This window comes from Drosophila yakuba, chromosome 3L (genome assembly GCF_016746365.2).
Source record: "Drosophila yakuba strain Tai18E2 chromosome 3L, Prin_Dyak_Tai18E2_2.1, whole genome shotgun sequence".
NCBI classification, from domain to species: domain Eukaryota; kingdom Metazoa; phylum Arthropoda; class Insecta; order Diptera; family Drosophilidae; genus Drosophila; species Drosophila yakuba.
This window is the reverse complement of record NC_052529.2, coordinates 6,440,214-6,467,320: the sequence shown is the minus strand read 5'-3', so window position 1 is coordinate 6,467,320 and position 27,107 is coordinate 6,440,214. Positions and strand designations below refer to the sequence as shown.

Genomic DNA, 27,107 nt, shown 5'->3' with positions numbered 1-27,107 from the left:
GAGTTGGCCAAAATCTGAGATTTCACGCCGACAAAACTAGGCTAGTGACTAAAGTAAGATGAAGTTCAAGATCGCTGCTCTGACCATGGAGCCCTTGTCCTTTTCTCGACTGGCTATCTTAATTACGCATTAATTACATCAAACATTAATAATTCCACATGCCAGCCGAGCGGCTGCTCATCTATCTACTTCAGTGGCAGCAACACCTCCTCCTCGATCTGGGATGGGGATCAGGATGGGTATCTGCTTGGGCATGGGCTCAGGTTGGGGATCGGGTATCAAGGCGGGCTCCTCCTCTGCATCTGTATATTAAACTGTCTGTCACCCCCTGCCCATCTCCATCTGCATCTCCATCTGCATCTGTATCTCCAGCGCCCTGCATCAAATTGCAAGCCATCCTGGTCGTCGTCGTCGTTGTTGTGGAGTCGGATCTTTGGATCGTTGGATCGCCATCGCCGGATCGCTCTGTTCTGTCTGCTTTATGAATTCGCGATGGCAAGTTGAGAAATTTGCCTTTGATATCGACCACATGTGTGCACTGGCAACAAATCCTACGTAGAACGTTCAAATTATTCGGAATTATCAAAAATCCCCTCTTTGAATCAGACTAACTCACATATATTTAAAGACTTTCTGGTATGATAAACTCACATATATATACAGATTTTTTGGTATGATAAACTCACATATATATACAGATTTTTTGGTATGATAAACTCACATATATTTAAAGATTTTCTGGTATGATAAACTCACATATATTTAAAGACTTTTTGGTATGATAAACACACCTTCTCAGTTGCAAGTAAATATTTACGGAAGTGTGTAATTTTTCTGTGTGCAAGTATGCAGCCAGTTCTGAATCCTCCGAATCACCCTGCCTCCGATTTTGCCCCCCGTTGCTGTGGAGCCATATTTTCTTTTTAGCTGACGATTTAGTCCATTTCCCGCTCATAATCGCATGAAGTTGTTTGCCTCCCCACTGAATGGCTTAATCCGCCATCGATGCGTTTGTGTTGACTCAATAATAATAATTCGCCTGAGCAACTCTTTTTTTTTTTAAGGAGTTTATGAAAATTGCAGCAGTTAGATTCGGATTTCATTTACCTGCGTGGGAAAATCGACTAATCTGAGACCGCCTCCGAGGAGTCAGTTTGCCTGTTGTCAACAACAGGACAGGTAACTGGCCACATGTCTGGCCGGAAATTCCCCGTTGACCCCTGACCCCGTGTCCTTATGACGAATTCGTCACTTGGCGTGAGCACACCTGGATTTCCCAGCGCTTAGCCAGCGGAAATTCCAGAACACCTCTGGCCCATCGGCCCTGAAAAGTAGTGATGTAGTGCTCTGCTATAAAGAAAAGAGATGTGTTTTATTGGCGGAAGCATCCGCCAAATTGCACCCAATCTGCAGTTTGAAGTGGTTGCGCCACCCCCCCCTCCTCCCTCTGTGAATTTCCGCCGGCCGGCAAGGTGACCGTGTGCTAAAACAAAATTTTTATATCGAAATTGCCGCCGGTCAACGCGCGCGCCTGGCCAATGGCCACTTTAACCACGTTTCAGCGCGTGTTGGCCTTTTTGGTTCCCAAGCTTTGTTTGGCCCACACACACACACACACATATATGTATGCTCTTACACTGACTCACTCACACACACACACACACACACAAAAGCCATTTCGGACAAGTTGGAGTTGCATTTTTAGCAGCATTTTTGTTTTTGTGCGGCATTTTATTCGTCGCCGCTGGCTACAAATTTGTGGCTGCTGTGGCAGGCTTCTCGGATCTTGGATCTCGGATCTCGACTCTTGACTCTCGAGTCTCGAGTCGCCACTGCCACCGGTTGGCCACCAATTCCAGCCTCTCGGGCTTCACCTTGTGCCCCAAAAGCTATTTAAATGGTATTTAAATGTGTCTAAAAGTAATTTTTTGCGCATTTAATTCGCATTTTTTTGCTCAACAAGCATTTGGCAAAGCACTTAACGACATTTATGAGTATATTTCATTAAAAATGAAAACCTCCTTCGAGTGCCTGACATAATGCGTCATAATTGACGTGGTTTTTGTTCACTTTTTATTTTGTTTTTTGCATTGTTGATGGTCAAACGCGTTGCAAGAATTCAGTTGACAGGCGGCTTGGCTGCAAGCGATGGAATCTAGGGGGTTAATTAAATAGCAAACTTGGCTTAAGATAAACCGAAAGCTATATACCCTAAGTTTACTTAAGTATTAGTTATGATAATTCGTTGATTCGTTAGAACTTATAGCTCATGTTGCATGTGCAAGCAGCAATCAAATTGTTACTATTCTGCCGCAAAATATTTTCACACACACGAAAATGATTTCAACTTGCCACCAGCAACCATAATAACAGCTAACAGCGGCAACAAGTGGTCAGGTAGTCGCTGCATGCCACACACAGCAAACAAACAGCAACTGTTTTTGCTGCTGCTGATGTTGCTGTTGCTGCTGCAATTGCTGCTGCTGCTGCTGTTGCTGTTGCTGCCTCCTGCAACAAAGAAGGCAACTAGAAACTATCCAATGGCCACCAGCAGCAATAGCAACTGCAACATCAGCATCGCCACATGCTTGACCAGCCGACGAGACCAAAGCGAGCGCATAAAGCATAAAAAAGCGCAAAGCCACAAGAAGTTGCAAGTCGAAAAAGTCATTATATGCGACAACCAAGTCGTCGATATTGGCAGCGACGCGAGCAGCACACTGAGAGAAATGTGTGCCACATTTTTGAGCAACTACTGTGGGAGTTACTGCACATAAATCAAAAAGAACAGTAAAAATACATCGGAAATTCATGTGGTTTCAGCTGTGTTTCTGTGCACTTTAGCATGTTAACTCACTTAAACATACTTTGCTAAGTTAAATATGATTAGTTTTCTCTCTGTGCAGCAGGCAGCAAACGGCGACTTTGGCTTTGGCTGCGACACATTTGCTTAAATAGCAACAGCAACAGTTGCAGCCGCTGTTTGTTGCTTGTTTGGGGGCTGCGGCGCAACAGCAACAGCAACAGCAACAGCGGCAGCAACAACAGCAGTGCCCATTTTTTTTATTGCCGCGCAGTTGGAAAATGCAAGGCGGACGCAATCGGGGGTATCTTGGATTTCCAGTTTTCGGTTCCCACAATGCAAAATTAGGTACGAAGCGTCGTCCCCATGACGTAATTAGCATAGAGCAGTCGTTGTTGTTGCCGTTGTCGGGAGCCCATAAAGCGTATTTACCGCACAACGCGCCAGACGCACTGCATCTGGAATGGCAGGGGGGGAGGGAATGGCCGGAGAGGGGGGAAAAGGGGTCAGGTGGCCAGGTTGGAGGGAGGGAGGCTGTTGCCTTTCAGTCAGGTGAGCCATTGCCATTGCGCATATGTGGCGGCGGCGGGAGAAGGTGGAGCAGCTGGACGAGGACGTTGCCATAACTCATATACTCATGTGGCCTGGTCGCCGGCAATTGTCGTGGCAGTCGGGGCCAGAAATAAAAACATTTCGTTTAACGATCTTTATCGATGCGATTATTGATTGTGTGTTCATGGCTTCGCTGCTGTGGCAGCAACATTGCAGCTGCAGCAACATGTTGCCAACGCAACAGCAACATCGCGCTGATCACAGACAATTTGGTTATAACTTTTAGGAGCAGCTGTAGATTTAACTATGAAAAGGCCATGTCCTCGCTTCTTTCTTTAACCTTCAATACTAGTTTATTTCAATTTGATATGTTCATATATAAAATAATGCCAATGACGAATTACTAAGCAATTTGGTAATAAGTATTTGTATCTTTATCTTACTATGGCTAAGATAGTTTGGAGTTAAACAACCATACTAGTAAGTGGAATACGTCAACTTTTAGATTGACTTAAGTTATTAGATAATTGCTGTGGCAATTTCCATCAGCGAGTTACCCAGTTAGTGGTTTATCTACACAGATACCAGATCGCCAGGTTCCTTTGCCCCACCTCATTGTTCTCGCAACCAGCTTTCAATTATTAGATTAACGTTAAGGCAGCTCACAAGCAGGTTGCACGCTCTTCGCAGTTCATTTTCACCTGGCCATGTGGCACCAACACACCCCGCTCCCTTCGCTTCCCCTGTTGGAAATTCCTGGCATACTTTGGCTGACAGCCGGGCAATTGTCGGAGATCCGAGTGCTCCTGCCTTGGCCACTGTCCATGGAGCGGCAGCCTCCTGCCAACCACTTATTACGTAATTATTTAGCCACATCGAGCTGAAGCAGCAGTTGAAGCAGGAGAAGCAGAAGAGGCAGATGCAGCATCGCCCTGGGCACGTGTTGCCAACTGACTTGGGCACCTGTTTCGAGCCCGAATCTCTTAGCTATTTATGCTATAATTTCTGGCATGCAGCCGACGAGAAGCAGAGAGAAGCTGAGAAGCAGCATCAATTCAATTTGCATGCCATGCCCTCAAGCTAGCTGATCATCCAAGTTCGCAACTGCTGATCCTGATAAGCCATCGCCATTGCCATCGATTCGGAATTGGTTGGCAGATAAAGTGAGGCAGCGATCTTAAGTACCTGGCAATTTAGTTGCAGTCGAGCGGACACGTGGGTATCGTTGGGAAAATATTGCGGCAGTAAGCAGTTAACGGCATTTGATAACTGTTTCACGCTTCTGCGTTTGCAATTAAGCCGGATGGCATAGAAACTTTTGATCGTTTCATAGACCATAAACTTGCCTCGACACGCTCTCACCCAGCAAAATCCAAAAAAACCAACTAAACCAACAAAACCGTCAAACGGCAGCGACGACAACACGACGCGCGTTCAACAGTGCGTATGAGCAATGTAGCGGGTGAATTTTTGGAACCGCTTGCGATAGCAAAGAATTCTAAAAACATTTAACAACTTATAACATATTCCAAGTGAAGAAAGGGCCGAAGTGCGTAGCTTAAAGTCAAGTTCTGTGCTTAAGACCAACCAACTAAGTGTTAGGAACCTGAGCTACTGAGCGATTGTGTTGTGCTTGAGCTCATTGATCGTTTGGGCAAGTCAAGATTTTCCAAAACAATTTTCGTTTGTTTATTTATTTCGACATTAGTTAATGCGTTTATAATGCGCAAAGGAAACACGGCGGCCGAAAAGCTGAAAAGTCGAATAGCCGAAAAGCAACAATGACCAGAGAATTTTTGTGCGCTGCTGTTGGCGCCTGCTAAACAATTGAGGGGCAATTCCCACGCTGCGTATGAAATAAATTCCCCAGCTGAAATTGTGCGCACAACTCTTTACATTTTAATGATGCCACCGCGCACTGGGCGAAACTTTGAAGCAGCCGCGCGATTCGCCGCTGCCGAGTCATTTACTTGTTGTCGAGCGCCCCATTATAAATCTGCTAGCCCAGCCTATGACAGTTTTGTATTTGTTTCGCCTTACTTGCCACGGTTTCTGTATCATTTTTCTTATGCTTTTTGGTTGACACAAGAAATAAAATCACAAAATCAGAAAATCACACCAAAATGTGGTTTCTGGGGGCCATTGCTCGACCGGCTGACGCCTGATGTGATTGCAAATGAGCGGATCCGAATGTGGGAGACAAAATCGGAATCAGATAACTACTATATATACATATTAGCCGTGGCCCAAAAGTAAGAGCTCTGCGTTATGTGGGTGCTGACGGCGAAAAGAAGATACGAAGATATCTTATCGTGACTATCACACGCAAATTTCCAAGAAATGTGCGAACTTTACGCCCATGACGTAGTTATGTTTCGGATGCTCTTCCGACCACAAAAAAAAAACCCACTGAGTAATGCCGACTAGACACTTGTTGGTAGTTCCCCTATTGGCAATGTTATAAATAGAAGCAAGCAGTTATCAAGTGCGGAAGCTGAACTTATTATGGACAATTAAGTGATTTAATATCGTAAATTAATAACCAGAAGTGGCACACTGAAGCTATTTGCAGAGATTAGAGCAGATAAGATAAATGGCAACTAGAACACCGTATAAAGTGCAAGCGAGTACATTTAAGATGTATTTTTATGGGCTGAAGATTCAATAAAATGTACTGCTTAACTAGCCTGTTTGTATATGATCGTAATTTTCGTTGATAACCAAAGATGCCTGCTGTTGCATGCCCCTCCAAAAATAACACACTTTTCCCCTCGACGATCTGCACTCGATCGCAAAACGATTACCCGATGTGAAGTGGCCACTTTCGAGCGGCGATTACCCAGGCAGGCAGCCACTACCGGGTTGCTGATGCAGTTGCTCTTGTTGCAGTTGCACTTGCAGCTGCAGTTGATGTTGCCAGACGCAGCGCATCTTTATTTAGACACAAAAATGTTGCATGTTTCGCGCTTTTCACCAAATGCGCTCGCCGATCCACATTATTATGCAAAGAGGGTTGCACTATTTACCCAAAAATGGCCATGGCTAATGATGATGATTGGCCGGCAAAAGAAGAAGAGCGAAGCGGAGTTGCACTTGCCTCTGGCAACAACAACAAAGCTGCAACAACAACAGCGACAACGACAACTTGTTGCTGCCTTGCAGCAAAATTGAGGCTGCAAATGTTGCCAGCGTTTGTTTATATGTCGTTGAAATTTAGTTATTGTATTTATTGTTTACGGCACTCAGGGGAGCTCTGTTTTCGCTTCCTAGTAAGTTGAAAATCCGTCTAAACATTTTGGTAGTTTTTGGCAAATTTCGAAATTTTAATATTTCCAAGGAAATTGCGTTGGTTCGATGATGTGTAGAGGTGCGCAGTGGAAAACTAACAGATGAGAGGAAAAGTTCTCACATGACGAAATATTTATTTGAAATCTTTCATGTTTCATAAATTTATGTGCAATTTATTTTTAAACAACAACCGTCGACGGCGCGACGACAACGTCTGACAAGTCAAAAAAAGGGGGAGACAGACCCTGATGGCATTCATTCCCCCATTCTACTGGCCCCCAAAAAAAATAAGTTCCCTCTAGACACAAAAGTGTGCCTAATTAGAGCTGCAACAACCAGTGGAAGATCGAGCCGTGGCGCCACATTTTGTTGCTTAAGCACTACAAAAGGAGAGCGAGGCATGGATGGGATGAGCATGAGATGCGGGGAGCGAAGAGATCAAAGGGCCGCAGATTTTCTTTTTGGCGCCCTGTCGGCCTCGATTGCGAAAAAGCAAAACAAGCCATACAACCGGAGGGTGGCAGAACATGAAGTTCATGAAATCAAAGGGCACATCCCACACACCTGGATTTTCCCGCTTTGCCCCAAAAAACAACTTCAAGCAGTGACTCAAACTTCTGGCCAGTGATAATTACAGGTGTTGATAGCAAGCAACCATCTCTCAGGGGCTGTCGTTATCAGACAGAAGAATCAACCGGGAAGACTCTCTTGGGGGGTTGGAAAGTCTGCAGAGTCTGGAGATTCTAGAGAGTCTGAAGAGTCTAGGGAGTCTGCTGGAGCATCCGGGGGATTCAGCGGAGTCTGGGGAACTGATATGAAAGCAATTAGCAGCAGCGACTTGGCAACCAGCTGGCTTTTTTCCACAGAATTTGTCAAGCTGTGACTTTGATCTGCGGAAATGTTCGGCAGCAACAACTTTGAATTTGATTTGAAAATGCAGCCGCACCTCCACCCAAAAACAAAAACAAAAACAACAAAAAAATACAACAAAATTAAAGAGGAGAAAAAACCGAAAACAAGCAGCAGTAGCAGTAGCAACAGCAGCAGCAGGGTCTTTTCTTATTTATAGCCACAATTTTTATGCTCCATTTCAATGGGCCTGCGGAGGAGGTTGTGGAGCTTGTGGAGGATAAGGAGGATGGGTTGGGGATCGGCCGTCGTCGCCCCTTTGAAGATTGTGTGCTGGTGCTACCCCCTGGCCCTCTAACCACTTGATTGCACTTTTCGCAGCATAAAATATACATTTATGTGCGTCTGCAATCGGAGAAACAAAACAAAAAAACAACCAGACACACACAGTGCCATAGAGCCATAGAGCCGCACACTCACTCACTCATTCGCAGCGAGACTAGAAAAACTATATAAAATTGATTTCCCCACCCGCACAATGGCCGATCGGGCCGACAATGAAGCGCCATTGAAGCGCAACCAAATTAATCTTTCAACGACAATTACAATTAATTATAAACGCCCCCGCCGGCTTCAACATACACACAAAAGCCTTAGAATTTCCAAAATAAAAAACTTGTGGGGTAGGGGCTGGTAGCGGACGGGGGGATTTGGTTGTAAAGAAGTCCAATTGGCTTGCTGAAAGTGCGTCTGTGTGTGTGTTGGCCACCGAGTGTGTGTGTGTGTGTGTGTGTCGACAGCTGGTGGCCAGCACGTCTGGCGTTTGAATTTGGTTCAAACAGACGAACTAGTCGAAGCTTGAATGTTCTTACCAATATTTAAAAACTAATGACCGATAAGAGATTTGAATATATTTTATAAAGCTTGTTTGAGTTCATATACTTATCACTTAGAAGGAATATTAGGTGTAGAAACATGTAATATTTCAAATATTTAATTATGATACATAGCCCTATAGCATTGCCTTAATTAGTTGTTTGTTCCATCTTTGTCATCAAATAATTGAAATATTCAAGAAATCAATTCCAGACAAAGTCTGTGAAATAAAGACATTCAAGTCAATGGATGGGTTATATGGCAGCGTATGTGTAAACATTTTCTCGGCTGCTGTTTTAATTTTCATCTGTCTAGCGCGCTGCCCCATACACAAAGCACCATCAAGTCGGATCCGTATCTGTAGCTCGTTGTTGTAGTTGTATCTGTATCTGTATCTGTATCCATTCCGTCCATCGGTCCATCTATCTTTTTATCTATCAGTCTCAGCGCTCGCCTAATTACGAAAAGATGAAAGCGCTGTTTGTGGGCCAGCGTCCGTCCATGTGGGCCCACCCACCCATCCGAAGCATCCATCGAATACAACACCTTGGTGGATCGATGGTTGGGTGGTTCGGTGGATTGCTAGATTGGTGGATTGGTGGATTGGTGGATCGGTGGAGCGACGGGATCCCATGTCAGGGGGCTGACCCACCGACTGCGCTGCTTGTTAACGGCAGCTACTTAATTTCGTATTAATAAACATCACAAATGTTGTAATAGTTTGGCACTTTATTTATTTATTTTCCATTTTATGGCCGGCAAGCCATCGAATGACGGCAAACATTTTGATTTCTGATTACGGAAATATATTTTCATCGATGCCAGGCGATTGCTTTTCGCAACAACAAAGTTTACACACTCAAATGATTGACGGACGGTGATTGAGCAGAAGTTGCTTAAACAAATTTCGTTGATTCTCTTGGCTAGTTGTGCAATTTGAATTTAGATTCATTTGTCCGTTTCGAATTTGGATATTGACTTTGGTTTTTCGGCAGGGTGTGGAAACCTTTTGGAACTGTATCCATTGACGCGTAACTATTTCGAGTTGAGAACTGCGTTCTGCATCAGTGTAAATATAATTCAATTCAAAAGCTTGTTTTGGGTATCGACTTTTCAACACATCGTTAGCCACAACAATTTTGCCCAGGTATTTCAAAGATTTTGTTATGAAAACTATCAATTAGAATTGTGATTTGTTGCCAATTAGAAGATTAGCAACTAGAAAAAGGGGAACTCCAAATATACATTTCTATGATTTCCCAGAGCTTCCCCATACAAATATTTTAAAGAATTAATGCCGGCAAAAATCAAATTTGATAATGCGAATCTAATCTAATGAGCTGTGATAACGAATGGCCTTGCCGCCCCCTCATCGCCTGCAGTTAAATGAACTGCAAATGGGAATTCGCAGAAAACTCAACCAAAAGACAAGACAGAATGCAGAGGAACACAAGGCTGTCAGTGCCATAAATATTTCGACAGCCAAAACAGAGCCAAGTCGACTATAAACAGAAAGTGGATTTATTAAGAGTTCGATAAGTAAATAAGCTAAATGGAAAATGCAGCACGATGAATGTGAATCGCATTTTCCGGCACTGCAATAATGGCAACCACCAACATATATAATTCCGCTGATTTTTCAACCATTTACACAGAAAATGTATTTCGACTATATATATATTATATGTGGGATAAGTATAGATATTTGCACAGATTGTTGCCGTCTGCCGAATGGTTTTCCAAGAATTGTGGGCGTGGCTGTTGCCGCTGCCGCCCATTGCTGAGTGCTGATGTTTTAGCTGGAAAAGCCAGCGAATCATGGCCAACAGAAAGCCGCCGGCTTGTTGCGTCATCGCTGTTCAATGGTGCGTATGATTAATTTCGGTTCGCAGTCTCTTTACCAGCTACAAATGTGGTTTTTTCCTTCTTTTTTTTTTTTTTTTGTGCCAACTACTGCTGGAAAAGTGCAACTGCAGTCGAGAAGTTCCCACAAATAGCTGAAGTTCACTTTTGGCTGCTCTTGCCTTGCTTTTCTCCAGGCATTTTCACATTTTCCACTCGCCGCCGAGTGCTGTTGTTGCTTACCGCAGTGGTTGCCCACTTTTGGACATTTAAGCCGCTTTTGGCGTGCGTACAACTTCAAAAGCTGCCAACTCTGGCCTGCAGCAGTTGCAGTTGCAGTTGCTGCTGCTGTTGCTGCAGTTGCTGCTGCAGTTGCAGTTGCTGTTTTTGTTTTTCCTGCTCAGCTGATTTATGCGCCCGCTACACGAGTGTAGGCGCTTTTCATGTAATCTGGCGGGTAATCCAAGTGGCCAAAGCGTGAGAACTTTACACATACCAAGTTGGCCCCGGCCAGCAGCAACTTCCGTATCATTTGTGTTCAATCAGCGAACATGCACCAAATTTAACTGCCAGGTGCTGGATTGCCCTGCCATTTTGTTGCCCAGCTGACTGGGTGTACTGAATAGTGGGTACTGGGTACTTGGTAGTGGGTGTGAACCGTTAGGCCCGCTCGTTGAAGGTCGTTGGTTTCTTGGGCCAGCTGCAGACCCACTCTCTCCCGTTTTCCCCTCTGCAAAACAATGCGAAATAAAAAACGATTCTGGCACAGATTTTCTCACGCTGATAATGAACAGAAAAAGAAAAAGGCTGTGGAAAACTTTGAAGTTGTCGGCTCAGCAGATCAGCAAATCAGCAGATCAGCAGCTCCAAGCTGAAGGATTCACAGCGCTGACAAATGTCAGTCAGGCTCAAATCCCAGTACGTGTCCGAGATAAGCTCGTCATGAGGATGAGGATGTGGATGTGGATGTGCATGTGGATGAGGAATCTCCAGCCAATTGCAGTGGCAACTTTTCCTCCACTCGACACTCCAGCAACTCTGGCACTGTGGCTACCTTTCTCTGTCTTGTGGTTATGTGCTCATTTTCCTTTTACGGCAATTCACCTGAAATTGGGTTAACTTCAGTTCGGTCAAGATTTTGCTCTAGTTTCGTTTGGCTATCATAACCAGGATGATGACGCTGATGGTGGCTTATTATTATGGAGTTGGCCATTGCATACCTTGGGCAATTCCCTGGCTATTTTTAGAGCCTCCAGGGCGCGTCTTCATCGCGATAAGCTGACAAAGACGGAGACATTCAGACATGCAGACAGACAGAGAGACAGACAGAGAGACAGAGAGAGAGACAGACAGACAGAGAGAAAGACAGACAGACAGAGAGACAGAGAGGCAGAGAGGCCCTGGGAACGCTTAGTCATTCCACTTGTTGGCCAAGCTCACCCACGTAACTCAAAATCCAGACGAGGCCACGACTGCAACCTCGGAATGCACTGGGAAAAATCAGAACGTTGTAATGCTAACGATTCGAAATACTCACTTTGGGAAGATTATTCATTCGCTTGATTGCTGTAGCTTATACACTAAATAAACACTTTCTCTTTAAATCAATTTAAATTTGTATCTAATGTGGAAACCACTGGTAACCTTAAGACTTGTCTTGATTTCAACAACTAAAACTGTTTCGTTCAGTGTGGGGCTGGGCTAGCAGGCATAAGAAATAATGTCGTCGGTGGAAATTGATCGATTTAAAAAGAATTAAGATCATCGGCCACGTTCTGCGTCCTCATCCTGACTCACTGACTTAGTGAACGACTAAGCCGCCAGCCAGCTCCAGCTCCATCTGCATCTGCATCTGCAACTGCGGCGAGTGCAACTTAATTATGGTTTGTTTATTCTGCAGCTGTCCCCCCACACCCCTCCCCTCCCCTTTTTCTGTACCGCCGTCTGGCAATCTTGGCCCGGCTGGGAGGTGCGCTTTGTCATTGCCAAACAATTGCAGTCAGTCGTCGCGCTCTTGGCCCGATGGCTTCGACCTGGCCCGTTGTCGTCCACGTCCACGTCTGCATCTCCCCGTGTCTCCATGTCTCCATGTCTCCGTGTCCCCGGGCTTTGGGTCTTTCTGGTCTGGGGTATGGGATCTGGGGTCTGCCCAGATGGCTATCAGCAATCAGGCGCTTTGTGCGCCAACGATTCTCAATCCAATCGAAATGCCTGATGAGCAGCGGCAGGCAGACTCACTCACTTTTGAGGTGAACTGCTGCAAGTTGCAATTTTTCTCGATTTGCATTAATCAAACAGAGTCGTAAAAATAATACGTACAAAAATAACCGCTGCAGACGATAGCAGATAAGAATGGGATTTGGATGACAGTGAGCGTCAGCGTGACAAAGAGTCAGTGGGGGGAAAAACAAAGCAAACTATCTTAACCTTGGGTGCATGTACCCACACCCACTGGATTGCATTCGGAAAATATCACACGCTGTCACCATGGGCGGAAAAATCTAGCCAAGCTGTTTGTTTATCAGCACTGAAAAATATTCTTTTATATGTAGCTTAGAATATGCAAGAAAAATGTTCAACTCAAAAAGTTGATTGATAGAAGATCACGATTTTAGTTGTTTTATTTAAAATATTTAAATAATTGAATATTTTGTTTTTGATTATATGAGAGGTACTACTTAGTTAGATTAGATTAGTGATAAATCGTGCAGTTCCGTCTAGTCATAAATTTCACAACTACCCATGTAATCACTGGCGCTTCTCTTCGACTTGCAATCAAAGCATTTTCCAGATGTTAGTCATCTCAGATTGCCGGCAGATATCATGTGGCACATCAAACTGCGAGTAGATATCACGTTTAGCTAATAGTACGCAGTACGATGCCATTGATAAATGCAGTGACTCACTGGCTAAGAACGCACTATTAGCTCAAGTTGAAGAGCCCAGCATAACTGGTGTGTCCAGCCCTGAAATCCGACGACAAACACCGCAGTTTTCCCTATTCCGCCCACTTTGCGCTTATCGTTTTTATCACTGCCGCATTGTTTGGATTCACACGCCCCCAACAGAAGGGGGGAAAGCAACGACACAAACAACACAGGCAGCACAAACAGCACAAACAAACAAAACAACAAGCTGAATTATGCACTGCGAGAAATATTTGGTGAGAGCGCTAAATGACTGTGCTAAAGATACCAGACAAATTTACATAGAATCGCTGCACAAATATTTGCATAACATTTTGACAGTTTCGTGAAAAACATGCCAAGAGGTGGTCCCCAACAATAGCACCAACAATGGCCACAACAATAACACCAACAATAGGCGTAACAGCAAATGACAGTAACAGAAGCGGGAAAAGGCGGTAGGTAACAGTGGTAGAACGTAGTGTCAACAGCACCCGGCTACGTCATCTGTCACCCACTGTTGACGCATCCCCGTCACGTGCATCGTGGAAAGTTTGTTACGTTGTTATCGTAAGAAAGAATTTATCAGGAATGCCAGCGGATTGTAAATCGGAAGTTTTGAAATGGGAGCAGATAAGGTTAAGATTGGGTTACCCTTGAGAGATCGTTGAATGTTTGACAATGCATTTTCAGCGGATTTTAAGTACAATAAATAATTCATTAAATATATTACTTATAAAGAATATTAAGCACTAACTATCAGCTTAAACATTTAAGCACTTTGCTAACTACTTAAATAAGCAGAAACTTGAAAAAGATTGCAGGTCAAGTTAGTTCGGTGCGGGAAAAGTAACTTTTATTGCTACATATTTCAATCTCATGAAATGGTCCAACGGAAAAAGAAAGGTTGGCGAAAGGAGAAGATTTGTTGACTGCTCATAGTCTTTATATGTAGGTAATAAAATAAATTCGCCATAAAATAAATCTGTTAAGAATCAAGCGAATTTTTTCGAAACGCTCAAAGATGTCTAGACAATTTATTTTGGGAAAATCTCTGTGTGTGTGAACAGAACCGAACGGAACAGAAGAATATTTTTGTAAATTCGCTAAGCGCACGAGTATGCGGCAATTATTGGTGTTTTATTATGCCCATAACGAATAAATATGGTTAGGCTCATTTGGTGGCCATCATTTTGACACTTATTTACCCAAGCAACCATATAAACCTCACACAATTAAAGTATCTATCCACCTAATAATCCAAAGCGCTCTGCTATCTGCAAAAAACAGCTGCAGCATTAGCAGTGTCAACAGCACCACCTGCAGTAGCCAAAAAATAAGCACTTGCCACAGCTGACTGAGTGATAAGATTTCGGGGGCATTAGTCAGAGGATCGTGAGAAAGTGATAAGATAGATATGGGAAGATATGGAGCAGAGGCTGCAGATCGCAGATCTGTTGGTTAAGTCCAACAGCTGGGCGCACAGAAGGCGAAACGAGACTGGGAAAAGAAAATAGAGCAGCGGCAAACAATGAAAAGCAGCCAAATAAACAAAACAAATGCGCTATAAACGAGGTAGACGGTAGAGATAGAAGCATAGAATAGAGCAGAGTGAAGCGAATTTGTTGGCATTTAGCGGCTGAAACCGAGGCGAAAGACAATTGATGCCGATGGCGATGCATGGGGCCAGCAGCGATCCTCGCTCACTTGACTTAATTAAACGCTTCAGACAGCGGGTAAAAATACATGTGAAAGGGGAAGTTCAAATCGACCGCGAAAGGGGCGTGTGAGATATATGTATATGTACAAACGAGTAACACAGATCTGCGAGGGCAAATGCTTATCGCTTATCTAGACTACACAGATTACACTGCTCATCCCAAACCAAGCCAAATGAATAATGGCGCTTTAGACCGGATTCCAGCAGATTCCACTGTTTGTTTGCCGTTGAAGATCTGACTACCCATTTCTTTTCACACAAGAACACACACGAAATGCTTCTTGTTATTGCTGCTGTCTCTCTATTTGCTTGAGTTGTCAGCGCCAGCGACAAAAACGTGGAAAGTCAACGCTTCAAAGGAAATCACGTTGCGTATACGCAATACGCAATGTGCAAATAAACAAGACAAAAACGAGACAAAAATCGCAAGCAAGCTAGCAAGCAAACAAACATGGAAAATTCGACATCGACCAAATGGCGACAACGTAGCTGCTATTTTCCCCCGTTTTATTAGTTCGCCCAGCATTTTGGCCACACGTGCCAGCCATCCATTCAACCATCTCCCATTTAGACCTATTCAAGATTCCAATTCCCATACCCATTCCCATCCATCTGCCTTTTGCCGAACTCACAACTCGCGAAAATCTTTTCGCACTGCCTTCATATTCTTTTTTGATTTGCCCGTCTTGTGTCTTATGTCTTGTGTCTTGCGAAAGGCAAAGACATCATTCGCCTGTTTGTTGCTGTATCGGAATATGTTTTCCCATCTTGACTTGGGTATTGGATGTTGTGGTTAACTCATGAACATATTTGCGCGCGTATCGTATTTCCTATTGGAATGCCTTCAAAAATGCTTTTAAATGCTGTGGAAATTCAGGCGTGATAAGCCAAAGTAGATTTTAGTGCTGTAGACTATCTTTTTTCCTGGAAGTCTGATGCATTGTTTGAGCATTTAAATACGTTTAATTATTTATCACTCAATTCGCTATCTACATTGCGAGTGAAAGGAAATAACTACCTTGTTGTCGAGTAATTATCCCACTGATAAGAGCTAAATGGCATTACACCTTGATGACAATCGGCGTGCCTAGGCCAACACCGCGTATGCGCAATATTAGCCGACACTATTGACACTCCAGTGGTTCGCACTTACATATATATACATATATAGGCGTAATAATGCAAATATTATCAGAGCCTCGAGTGAAGTGAATTGAATTTGAAGTGTTACTCGAGCACGCGTCTGCACAATTGTTAAGTTTTACTCAGACAAATAAGATAGTGATACATATAGTATGTGCCTGCGTACTCACTCGTAGTATTTGTTTATGGCCCGATAAATCACTGACGTCGGGGCGACTCAGCGGCTCAACGCAAGAGAATCCAGCAGTGACACAATGTCGCGAGCCAATAAAAATGAATCAAAAATAATCAAATAAATAACACTCGAACGCATTCGAGAAAGCATAAATAAGCGCCTCGTGGTAAGAAGGGGGAAAATTTATATATGAATTTTATTTTTTGGAAAAACTTCCGCTGACAGCGGCAGCCTCTCTTCTCGGCATCTTCTACACCAAATGTGGGTCACTCGCCGGGCTGCCAAAATAAATCGCCTCTTTCGCTTCCACTCGCTGCCCGTATTGGTAGATTAAACAAAATATATATACATATGTATATATATATATATGTATATGCATATATGAGGAAAAAATAATAAGCGAAAAGTGCAGTTCACATTGCACAATTGGGATAAACCCGAAGGGAACAATGAGCGCCGTGGTAATGACTATGTAAATTGCAATCGCTTCAATGAATGGAGTGAATATTGCATGAATATATATGTGAATATATAAAAGTGCATATATACAGCAGCCAATTTGACCCGGCAGATGGCGCCAGTCGGCGGCGTGTCGCATGCAATTCCGCTGTTTAATTCAATGCAAAGCGACTTCATTTTCGCCCAACAACCTGAGCTGAGATAACCACATGTTGGCGCTGCTCCCCCTCGCCAAGTTTTCCACTTCATCCTCCTAATGGTAACCGCTTTTCGCTTTTGGCTCTTCGCTTTTCTTGATGGATTTGCATGAATCATTAGCGGCGGCGTTACGCTCGAGAGGAAAAGCGCGTCGGCCCCGAAATGAAATGCAAAAAGCAAAAAAAAATATTATTTGAAATATGAAAAGTTATTTTAATGCTCCCCGTCGCTGTGCTGTCTGTGTGCTAAATTGGGGAGCAGGCAGCAAGGCGACAGCAGCGTCGACAGTTTTCCTCCGTTTTCTTTGGCAGCGCTCGCTTCCTTTTCCACAGTGGCACTTGTACTTCTGCCAGACTTTTCCGGAAGCGCGTCGCGACACCAGCCTTTTTGACGTAGGCACTGCCCAAAGTTGTTGACGCACTCGGCAAACGCACAAAAACAGGGCCAACAAAAAGGCCAATGCGCCCGGAGCGCCTGCAGGATATCGGATTTCAGTTCGATTCCTTTATCCTTTGGCTGCGAATTGCGAATCAATTGACATTGACAAATCAAATTTCCACTGGTGCAGGCAAAACAAAAATAAAAAATCAGATAAAACATATTGATGAGTGGTCTTATATGTACATACATATATGCTTTCAAACAAACTCATAGCATAATTTCATTCACTTAAATGCATTTTATTTTATATTTATGAAAACTATGTAGGTTATTTCGTAACTAAGTAGCATATCTTATGATACAAAATATTAAGAGAGAAAAGTATTTTTTACGTTCCAATTCAAGCTGTATGTCTTTTCGTTTAGTGTAGCCAAAAAGACCAATGGCCCGAACAAAAAGCACACATTTTTAAGCGCATAATTATGTCATAATAAGATCGGCGGGGGCGGCGGTGCTGAGGCAATATGATATGCCAATTTTTGGCTGAACCCACGAGCACACGCAGAGGGCAAATAAAAATGTTCATCTTATTATTCTGGCTGGGATTTCTGGTTAAATCAAAGCGGGAACCGCTGAGGGGCATTCATGTGGCTGACTGACTGACTGGTTGGTTGGGAGTTGTGAGCTGGAAGTTGTGAGTTGGGAGGGGTTTGAAGCGATCTGAAGTAGGTGCTGTTCATGACAATTGTCAACTTGTTTTGCGTGTGCCGGTGTGTTGGGTGCCTTCAATACTTAATCGCCTTGTGGTGTGCTTTGTGTGCCTTGTGTGTTTTGTGTGCCGTGGACACTTGTGAGTTGACGTTTCGGATCGCTACCGCACAGATACACACAGCTAAACAGCACACACACACACACAGATACGCACGAACACACATGCAGCCTCACAATTTGGGAGCGTGAGAAAGTGGCGCGCACAATTAAAATGCTGCTTTATGGCCCGACGCTGGGCCAAACATAAATTATAAACAATAATTTATCTTTTAATATACTCAAAATGTTATAGAATATATATACACCTTTCAAGTATATACACTGCACAGAAAAGCGGGCACTCTTTTAGTGAAAAACTTTGCTATGCCAAATGATTTTCGGCAAAACTTAAAAGCAATTTCCTTTTGGTAAATGCATATTACTTATTTCATTGGCTCGAAATACATGCTTTCTCGCAGTGTACGTTTTCGAATTTAAAATCACATTATATACGTACAATATACGTGTATCCATATGGACAGCTTCGTCTGGCCACGCGATCCTCATCGCATAAATTAACATTTGCCGGGCATTAAATCAGCGCAAACTTTGCAGACTGCTTGGAACTGCCTCGCCCTCGTGGATTAGATGTAGTGCGAATATATATTTCGTATTCCCTGCCAATTGCATAACGATCAATGTGTTTTTTTTTTTGTGTATTTTTGTGCACTTTTTGCCGCCACCCACCGACCGACGGTGAAGAACCGAAATAGATGCAGCGATCGATGAATGATCATGATCATCGCTGTGCTGGTGAATCACTTGGACAGCGCACGCAGGTCTCAATTAGCATGTGACGAGCACTTAGACATTACCGGCCCCGCCCCCAAGCCCCACAATGCCCGCCCCCGCCCACCAGACACGTGATATGCCGGCTAATTTAAGCATTTCACCGGGCGGGGGAGTGGCAAATCGCCCAGAAGAAACACACAAGTTTCATTGCCAATTTGTCGGCATTGATGAGTCAGTCTGTTGTGACTCTTTTCATATGTGATTGGGTAACTCGAAAGTGGATATATTTAAACCGCAACTGGGGCCAAATCTATTCATAACGAGCGTACAACTAGGAGCACCTGTTTGGACCTTCGAAATGATCGTAAAAATACATAACTCTCTAAAAAATTGCATTGATAAATAACGCCGGAAATAAGGCTTTCTTTTTTATTGTCATCTGAGCTGCACAAACATTTCATCGTAGATTTTTCCAGCGCTGAAAAGTAGCACACTGATTTTAGTTTAACGATCTCCAGGCAACTTAAGAATCAAAAAGACCAAACAAACGCGACGATCGTAAAAGTCCAAGAGAAAATTTGCCAAGAATGCGAGAAATTTCTAATTTGCTATTTTGTTTACGGCTGTCTGCGAGATTCATTTAGAGTTCAGTGGGGCAGATGGAAAATTCCGCAATTATCTACTCAGCCGTATTTATTGATTTATCCCAAGCGATTGAAGGTGGAAATCATCGAAATCATCTAAATCACCTGAATCACTGAAATTACCAAAATCAACGGAAAGCGAAATGCATGGCCTAATGGTTTGCCTGGTCTTTCTTACAGCACAGAACGCATCGATCGAGAGGATCAAGGTGGAGCCGAATAACACCACCATCCGGGATGGTGAGCAACTGAAGATCATCTGCAAGGTGTCGGGCTGGCCGCTGCCGAAGGTCACCTGGTTCAAGGACGACAAGTCCATCAATCGCAAGCGCAACATTTACCAATTCAAGCATTACAAGTGAGTATCCAGTGAGTGTGTTCATTATGAAAGTGCAAGTATCTAACATGTATCCATCACGCATTGCAGAAGACGTTCCGAGCTGATAGTGCGCTCCTTCAATAGTTCCTCCGATGCGGGCAAGTACGAGTGCCGGGCCAAGAACAAGGCCAGCAAGGCGATCGTCAAGCGCCGCATCATGATCAAGCCCTCAGAAGGTGAGTCCCATATATGTATATCTATCTTATAAGTGATCATATAAGTGATCTGTGGGTGTTGCAACAAGCATGTATTTCTATATGTCGATGTCGAAGTCGATGTTATGTTGCGGCCAATTCGGTATGCTCCAATTCACTTGTTATTTATGGTCGCATATATCTACATATATGTTTTACATGTTAGATTCAGCTAAATTTATATAGAAAATACCAACGCTACATCAATCAAATTATATAAATCAAATTATCTCTACCCTGTATTTCAGTTCACACTCCTCCAGCAGACGGGTCAGGCTTGGGCACACCCTGCCAATTCGAGTACTGCTTCCATGGTGGCGACTGCAGGATAATCTCGGATATCAACGAGGTCTATTGTCGGTTAGTACTGAACTGCTCATGAATCCCTCCATAAGAACCTTTAGAATTAAACCTTTAAATTAAAGCTAGAACTTTTGAAATATTTCATTAGTTTAATATTAGTTTGTACGCTGCTCATTCAACTTTAAGATAACAATGCGACTATCTTACTGTTTTGGATATTTTTTTTCGCTGTGCACTCGTTGCATCCTGCCGCACTCTCGAGCTAGACTCCTCGAAACCGAACCCAAAACTCAAGTGGTTCGCTTGATAAACCGCGCTCATGTGACAGCTGATAAGACCCCATGTAAATATATGTATCTATCTTGTAATATTTTGGCATCGCATTACACATTAGGCTCGAAAAGCGAGCGCCGCGGAGAGGGAGCGCAATTAAAAGGCCACAAATTTCGGTGTGGTGGCCGGAGTAGAGAACTCCACAAAGGCAATGGCAAAGGCAAAGGCAAAGGCGTGTGTGTATGCAATGTGAATAATGTCTTTCAGCGCCTCGTTTCCTCGTTTTATCTGGCAGTACGAGTGTGCACACGCAAACCGAATCGATTCGATCCAATCGGATCCCAAAAAAAGCGCATTTCACTCGCTACCCTTGCGATCATCTCGAGTGGGTTTTATTTTTTGTCCAGTTTTTTGAGGAGGCATCGCAGGCGGTGGAAGGCGGGGGGGGAAAATTGAATTTCCATTTTGATGCCACTTCTTCCGCACATTCAGTATCCACTTTTTCACTTTTCCTTTCCGAAATTCGCATTTAATTTGTTTGTTCTTTTGTTTATATATTTGACCGGATCATCGAGTGGTCAAGCAAATGCTGCACCGCAGTTCATGGCCATTTCAATTGCCCCCACTTGTGTATTCCTTACATATATAATATAATATGTATATATTGCAAATTAAATACGATCTATACTAAATCTGTGCAATCCATCTTGTCTATCTTTGCAGTTGCCCAACCGAATACTTCGGCAAACGTTGCGAGAACAAAAGGCCCGACAGTAGGTACAGCTCTCCCGAATCATGCAAAAATTATCAGGGAGGTTATTACTGCTAAAATAGGCACTTCTATAGCATCGATTGTTTTACGAGTCGAGTCGAGTCGAGTCAAACGCGAGTTATACACAATACCTAAATCGAATCAAATCAAATTAAATCAAATCAATCAAACCGAACTCAGTGCCCATACCAAAATAACAAATAACATAAAGTATAATAAAATAAAAATACGATAACTTAACAGATCTATCTGCAAAGTACTACAACCTAAAATAGAAAAAATGGAAAATCCAACGGAATTCCCATGGCACATTTCACAGCCATCCTACCACATTGAAACTTTCTGCGAAACATCTGAAACAGAGTGACCGAGAAAGTGAAATAAACCAAATATAGTTGATAAAGCCACAAGCACAGCACACCACCCAATCATACAGACAAAAAGTACAAAAACAGTATGCAGAATTGAACCCAAAACTAAACTAAACTCCAGATACCCAATCACACTCCACACACACACACACACACACAGATCCAACTATCAGTCACTTTGTGAAACGACGAACTAAAGGTTTTATTAGAGAACACATTCCAAAAAAGAAACAAAGTAAAGTCTTAGTAATGAAAACAAAGAGTAAACAAAATAAATAACTAACCAAGTTGTTCATAATATTAAATAATTTTATTAACTAAAAACCATATTAAGAGCAATCATTAAAAACGAGAAGAAATCAAATAAATACGAATAAAAACAAAGGGTGCTATAGAAGGTTTATTTTAAATAGTGTTTACATAGGAACTTAATTTAATTTCAACTCACTCATCACACAAACCACACCAACCAAAACCACAAGTAAATGTAAAAAAAAACAGCAAAACAAAACAAAATGATCAAGCAACTCGGACATACGGACAGAAATACGGACGGACAAGCGGACGGATAACGGACAACAGAAAAATTGGCCTAAAAGGGACCTTTGCCCCACAAAGTACTGAGAAACTTGTCGAATCCTTTGGCTCATCCCACATTTACTCACCCGCCCCCCACACAACACACACACAATATGAATATCCAGATTAACGATAAAAATCAACAGAGGCTCTCTTAGTTAGATACACGAATATCAACACGCATAAACGCTGGCAAGTTAGCCAAAATAAAAAACTCACTCACCCACAAAGGCATCGAACTGACTGAACATTTGAAACGGGAACTGAATTTTGTTTTGTTTTCAGTGTTATTATCTGTAGTTTGCAAATATTAAAAACAAACCACATTCAATAACTCATTATAGTTTATGATTTCCAATTAATTTTAGTTACTACTCGTTATTAGACATTAACCATTGGCTGTAGATTTTGACAAACCAAAAAAAACCAAACCAATTCCACCGGAAAGAACCCAATTAAAATCAAACAAAACAAACAATTTCATTCTGCTCCTCGTTTACTTTTATTTGGTGATTGTTTTTTTTTCGTATTTTTTCTTTTCACTAATCTCCTGCGTTTCCGATTTGGGTAACTCTGTTCACTTTATAACTTTCTTAGTTTGTGCTCGTTTCCTCCTTAAGTGTAAACGCCACGGCAAAGTGAGATCTTGAGCTCGAATGAACCAAAAAAAAAAAAAGAAAATGCAAATGAAATCACTTATTTTCAAGTAGTTCTTGCTGAAGACCTTCTCTTCAAAATATCCTACTGCATGGAATTTTTTCATTTGAGAGCGCAATTTGATGCTTGTAGTTGCCCCTAATTGTGGAAATGGTGTTAGCCAGCTTTTAGTTAGCAGTAAATGAAGAACTGAAAGATTCATTTTTTAATTTTATTTATGATTTAATCTCTTCACAGATATTTTGTTGCAATCTACGGCCAAATACATACCTTAAATAACGACTATTAATGCATAGAATTTGGTTTCATTATTTTTATAATTTTATAAACAAAACGAAAAACAAAAACAAAAAAATCGAACTCCCTGCACTCCAAAACCGACAATTGTAATTTTTTACGTTTATTTAAAAAATTAGAGAATTTGTTGCACCAGCAGACCATGCCCAAAAAAAAAACCCCCATCACCGTTCTCGAAGTTTGCAACTACAATGAAAACATATCCGAAAACAGAAAACATTTCAAAATTCGTACAATTCCCCTAGATTCGCCTAGAGTTCCTTCTTACCGAGCGAAAAGTTCCAGAAAAGATCCAGACTTTAGCTGACTTTAGCTACGTTTGTTTTTGTGCACGGTGACAGAATATCCGAAATGTATAAATCTGATGTATGAAATCTGAGCAGAATTTTAATTTATTTATTATACGAAATACATAACATCTAAGTTCGAAGTTTGAGGTTCAAAGTTCGAAGTTCGAGAGCAAAGCATTACCGATTCGACCCTGACTTTGACACTGTTGCGCTTTTGTTGTTGTACCATAAACAATACTTTTAAATTGATAACAAAGGTTGACGTAGCCGAGAACTTTGTAATAAATCCTGTAAATAGCTCTCATTTTAACTAACGATAAGTTTTGTGTACATTTCAACTAAGGTAATGCAAGCCCTTCTTTAACCGTAATTTATTGTATTTAATTACACCTAAATTAAACGTAATTCTAGCTATAAGCTCACACACAAATACACACACACACACACACACACAGCTACTTAATTTCGAAATACTATTTTATTTGTCCTCGATTTTGATTTGCGATTTTGCAATTTAAACACCAAAATATGTAAAATCGCAAATTAGTTATTTTTTTCACCATGTGTATGTTGACATCAGTTTCTATGGCTAAGCGTAAAGCAAGGAAGTGCGTAGAGATTATTTTTAGTTATTTTAAGTGGCAAATTTTTTATATATTTAATTATTGAAAGATTTATACCAAAAATACCATGTAAAGTTTAATTTTAATTTAAAAACAAAACATTAAACAAACAAAAACGAAAAAAAAAAACAAAAACAAACAAAACGATGCGTAAGAAAAAACTTAATTAAAAACTTGCAAATAATTCACATTTTACAAAACATCGATTGCTTTTTGATTTGGTGATTTTCTGTTCTTGTTCTCTGTGGCTTCTACTTCTACATCGTTTATGATTTGCTGCTCTGCTTTTGCTGTATTTTTCCCCACACAACCGACAAATCAGAGCGCAGCAATCAAAGCTCTGACGAACCGAGCTAGGTTTTGGATAGCATAGTTTAACTGGGTCCTCTATTGTCTTGGCTATATCAAAGTCTTGTTTTAGTCTCTTGACAGGCATGCGATGAACCGGAGGAAGCCTGTTAAGCCGAACCACGCGGAGTTACTTTTGCGCTCAGAAATGGATCTCATGCTTAGATTTAGTTTACACAAGGATGGCCAATAAAATTCTGAATTTGTTGCAATCAATTATTGTTGTGTTTTTATTTTGTACAAGGCAACGGTTGGATTTAAATTTGCCGCCCTTTGTTTAATATGCTTGGCAGCACTGGTCGGAATAGCCAGCCCTGGCACCACCGTCCCTGGCGTATAGCAAATACACACACCATACATGGAAGTACACTGCGTTTAGCTAGTGCACACACCATCGATATCCATCGATAGCTACACACAAATGCATCGAAGCATATCGAGCTTCTGCCATCTCTGTAAATCAACAGCTTTCAAAAATAGCGGCAATTCTGCAAATTGTTCATTTCACTGCCATTAAAATCAACTTCAAACAACATGTCAACTGCCCAGGCAACCAAAAACTGCATCACACTCAAGGGATCCGCTCAAATTATTGTAGAATACCTGAGTATGTAGATAGCAACGCCACGCAAGCGTCAGTAAGCCCGCCTGCAATGGCGTCTCCTTTGGTTTTTTCTTTTGTTTTATTTGCAAAATAGAATATGGCATCAATTCGATCCTTTTCCAACGCGGAATTTACCCAGCCGAAGACTTTGACAACACGCAGCAGTATGGACTGACTATTCTAATGTCCAAGGATCCCAAGATACAGACCTTCCTGCAGAACGTACTCAGCCAAACCGAAGGTAAGTGATCTTTTGTGTAGCTAGTGTATAATGATCACGAATAATAATGGTTTCACGAATAGAATGGCTCGCCAAGAACATGATCAACAAGATCTCGATGGTCATCACCAACGCCCACACCAAGGAGGTGCTCGAGTGCTGGGACTTCAACATGCAGGCCGAGTTGGGCGATGGCGATACCAGTGATCCCACCAAGCTTACAACCACCAAGGAGCTGAGCCGCATCCAGAACGAGATCCGCGACGTTATGCGCCAGATCTCGGCCACCGTCAGCTATCTGCCACTGCTCGATTGCATCTGTACCTTCGACGTTATGATCCACACGCTGCAGAACACCGAATTACCGGCCAAATGGGACGAAACGGGTGCCATTATCATTCAGAATCCGCAGGCCGTTCAGCTGCGCTCCTTTTCCACCGGACTGCACAAGGTGGACACCGTGGTGAACTACAAGATGAGCACTTAGAAGGCAGTACCGCCTTATTCTAAAGTTTAAATATTTATTTCGTTTCTATATTTACAATAGTGCGTAACGAACGTAAACATATTTGAGAGTTGCATTAAAAGCCAGTTGTGAAAAGCTAACAGTTGCTAAGTAGTAGTTTTGGTTGGCCGCAGGGGTCGTCTATTTGTCTTTCGCTCAAATGCAATCTGGAGGACGAAACAGGAGAGAAGAGGGTAGCTTCTGTTAGTGGGGGCGAAACGGAAAGGTTTTTGTCTGGGCGACAGCTACCTATCCTAAGCAGCGCTTAGTCGTCAAGTCTGCATGATAGACCCAAATATCTAGTCTGTACCGAAGTATTTCTGGCCAAAGTGATTGGGTGCCACGGGATGCAGCTCGGACGTGAGGATCTTTAGCTTGGGGAAGGCATTCACCACAGTTCGAGCGGCCATGGGAGTGCAGAATAGGTTGGACAGGATGATACAGCTCTCGGGTACGCCGTGCTCCCGCAGCACATTTACCGCCTGCAGCACAGTGTTTCCAGTCGACATGATGGGATACATGAGCAGCACCTGCCTGCTGCCGATGTCATCGGGAAAGCGGGCATAGACCACACGGGCCTCATGGGTATTGGCATCGGACTCGACCAGGATCTTGCCAATGCGAATGGAGCGACAGCAGTCGCGAAGTCCCTGCTCCATGGCCTCTCCCGAACGGATGATGGACACTCCACAGTTGCCGGAGCGATACTTCAGGCCCTCGTAAATCGCACCAGTGGGGGTCTCCACATCGCAATGGGTGTAGGGCAGCTGGTTGAGCGACTCCTCGATGACCAGCCGGATGAGACGATCGGCGTAGAACTTGAAATCGCTGCGTGTGGTGTTCCTGGGGGTAGAATTTTGTAGTAGCCGGCGGTTGCTGACTGCCACCCACAACGTCACCTACTTGTCACGCAGTATGGTCAGCAGTTCGGCCACCTGGGAGTTGCACTCGAGAAGCTTCAGGCTGCTGCCGTACTCCGCCAGAATCTCCTCCGATGTGGCAGCTGGCACCACGGCGTGTGCATGCGTGGGAGTGTGCAGCTGTTGCTCCTGCTCCTGGGCTACCTGCTGCGGCTGCTGGTGATCCGAGGAGCTGCTGCCCTCCTCCGACTGGGAGCCGTTGCTGCTGGGCGAGCCGGTGCGCATGACTCGGCTGTTGCTCTAGCTAATGCTATTACTGGCTACATAAAATAAATAAATTGAATGAATTGTGGAACGTTGGTCTTTGTTCCACTAGCGCGTGCTTGGTTTGCTACGGTCACACTTCATGGCTCATTTCGAAGGCATTGCCATCCGTTGGCTCGCGGTAATTTCT

At 42.9% G+C, this 27,107-nt stretch overlaps 4 protein-coding genes across 9 annotated transcripts in view; 3 read left to right on the top strand and 1 right to left on the bottom strand.

Annotated features, from left to right (window-relative positions):
* LOC6533122 (DNA polymerase epsilon subunit 2) overlaps positions 1 to 19,598 on the top strand; it is an 85,122-nt gene extending 65,524 nt beyond the window's left edge. The window contains exon 3 of the mRNA XM_039374296.2: positions 19,559 to 19,598. The gene's annotated coding sequence lies outside the window, so the exon portion shown is untranslated. The remainder of the gene's footprint in view (positions 1 to 19,558) is intronic.
* The window catches only part of LOC6533113 (protein vein), a 34,671-nt gene extending 9,991 nt beyond the window's left edge, over positions 1 to 24,680 (top strand). Inside the window, exons 2-6 of one of the 5 annotated variants that reach the window (XM_039374292.2) lie at positions 19,559 to 19,736; positions 19,806 to 19,933; positions 20,200 to 20,311; positions 21,251 to 21,300; positions 24,538 to 24,680. In XM_039374292.2, the coding sequence (XP_039230226.1) occupies positions 19,559 to 19,736; positions 19,806 to 19,933; positions 20,200 to 20,311; positions 21,251 to 21,300; positions 24,538 to 24,545 (476 nt within the window). In that variant the 3' untranslated portion in view covers positions 24,546 to 24,680. Of the gene's footprint in view, positions 1 to 19,558; positions 19,737 to 19,805; positions 19,934 to 20,199; positions 20,312 to 21,250; positions 21,305 to 23,143; positions 24,317 to 24,537 lie in introns of those variants that run through there. The other 4 variants (XM_039374291.2, XM_039374290.2, XM_039374289.1 and 1 more) reach the window with 4 other exon arrangements.
* Positions 24,681 to 24,914: 234 nt separating this feature from the next.
* LOC6533112 (mitotic spindle assembly checkpoint protein MAD2A) lies at positions 24,915 to 25,894 on the top strand. The gene is made up of 3 exons (XM_002093802.4): positions 24,915 to 25,071; positions 25,163 to 25,309; positions 25,372 to 25,894. Exons 1-3 carry the CDS (start codon positions 24,999 to 25,001, stop codon positions 25,773 to 25,775), a joined length of 624 nt encoding a protein of 207 aa, XP_002093838.1. The 5' UTR covers positions 24,915 to 24,998; the 3' UTR covers positions 25,776 to 25,894.
* LOC6533111 (uracil phosphoribosyltransferase homolog) lies at positions 25,796 to 27,057 on the bottom strand. 2 transcript variants are annotated; one of them, XR_001454083.2, is made up of 3 exons: positions 26,697 to 27,057; positions 26,043 to 26,636; positions 25,796 to 25,960 (listed from the first exon to the last, which is right to left on the bottom strand). XR_001454083.2 is itself a non-coding variant. In XM_039374298.1 (2 exons), the coding sequence occupies exons 1-2, from the start codon at positions 26,936 to 26,938 to the stop codon at positions 26,093 to 26,095; spliced, it is 786 nt and encodes a 261-aa protein (XP_039230232.1). In that variant the 5' UTR covers positions 26,939 to 27,057; the 3' UTR covers positions 25,796 to 26,092. The 2 variants fall into 2 exon arrangements, 1 of the variants encoding a protein (XP_039230232.1); XM_039374298.1 differs by having other exon boundaries at positions 25,796 to 26,636.
* Positions 27,058 to 27,107: the final 50 nt, after the last annotated feature.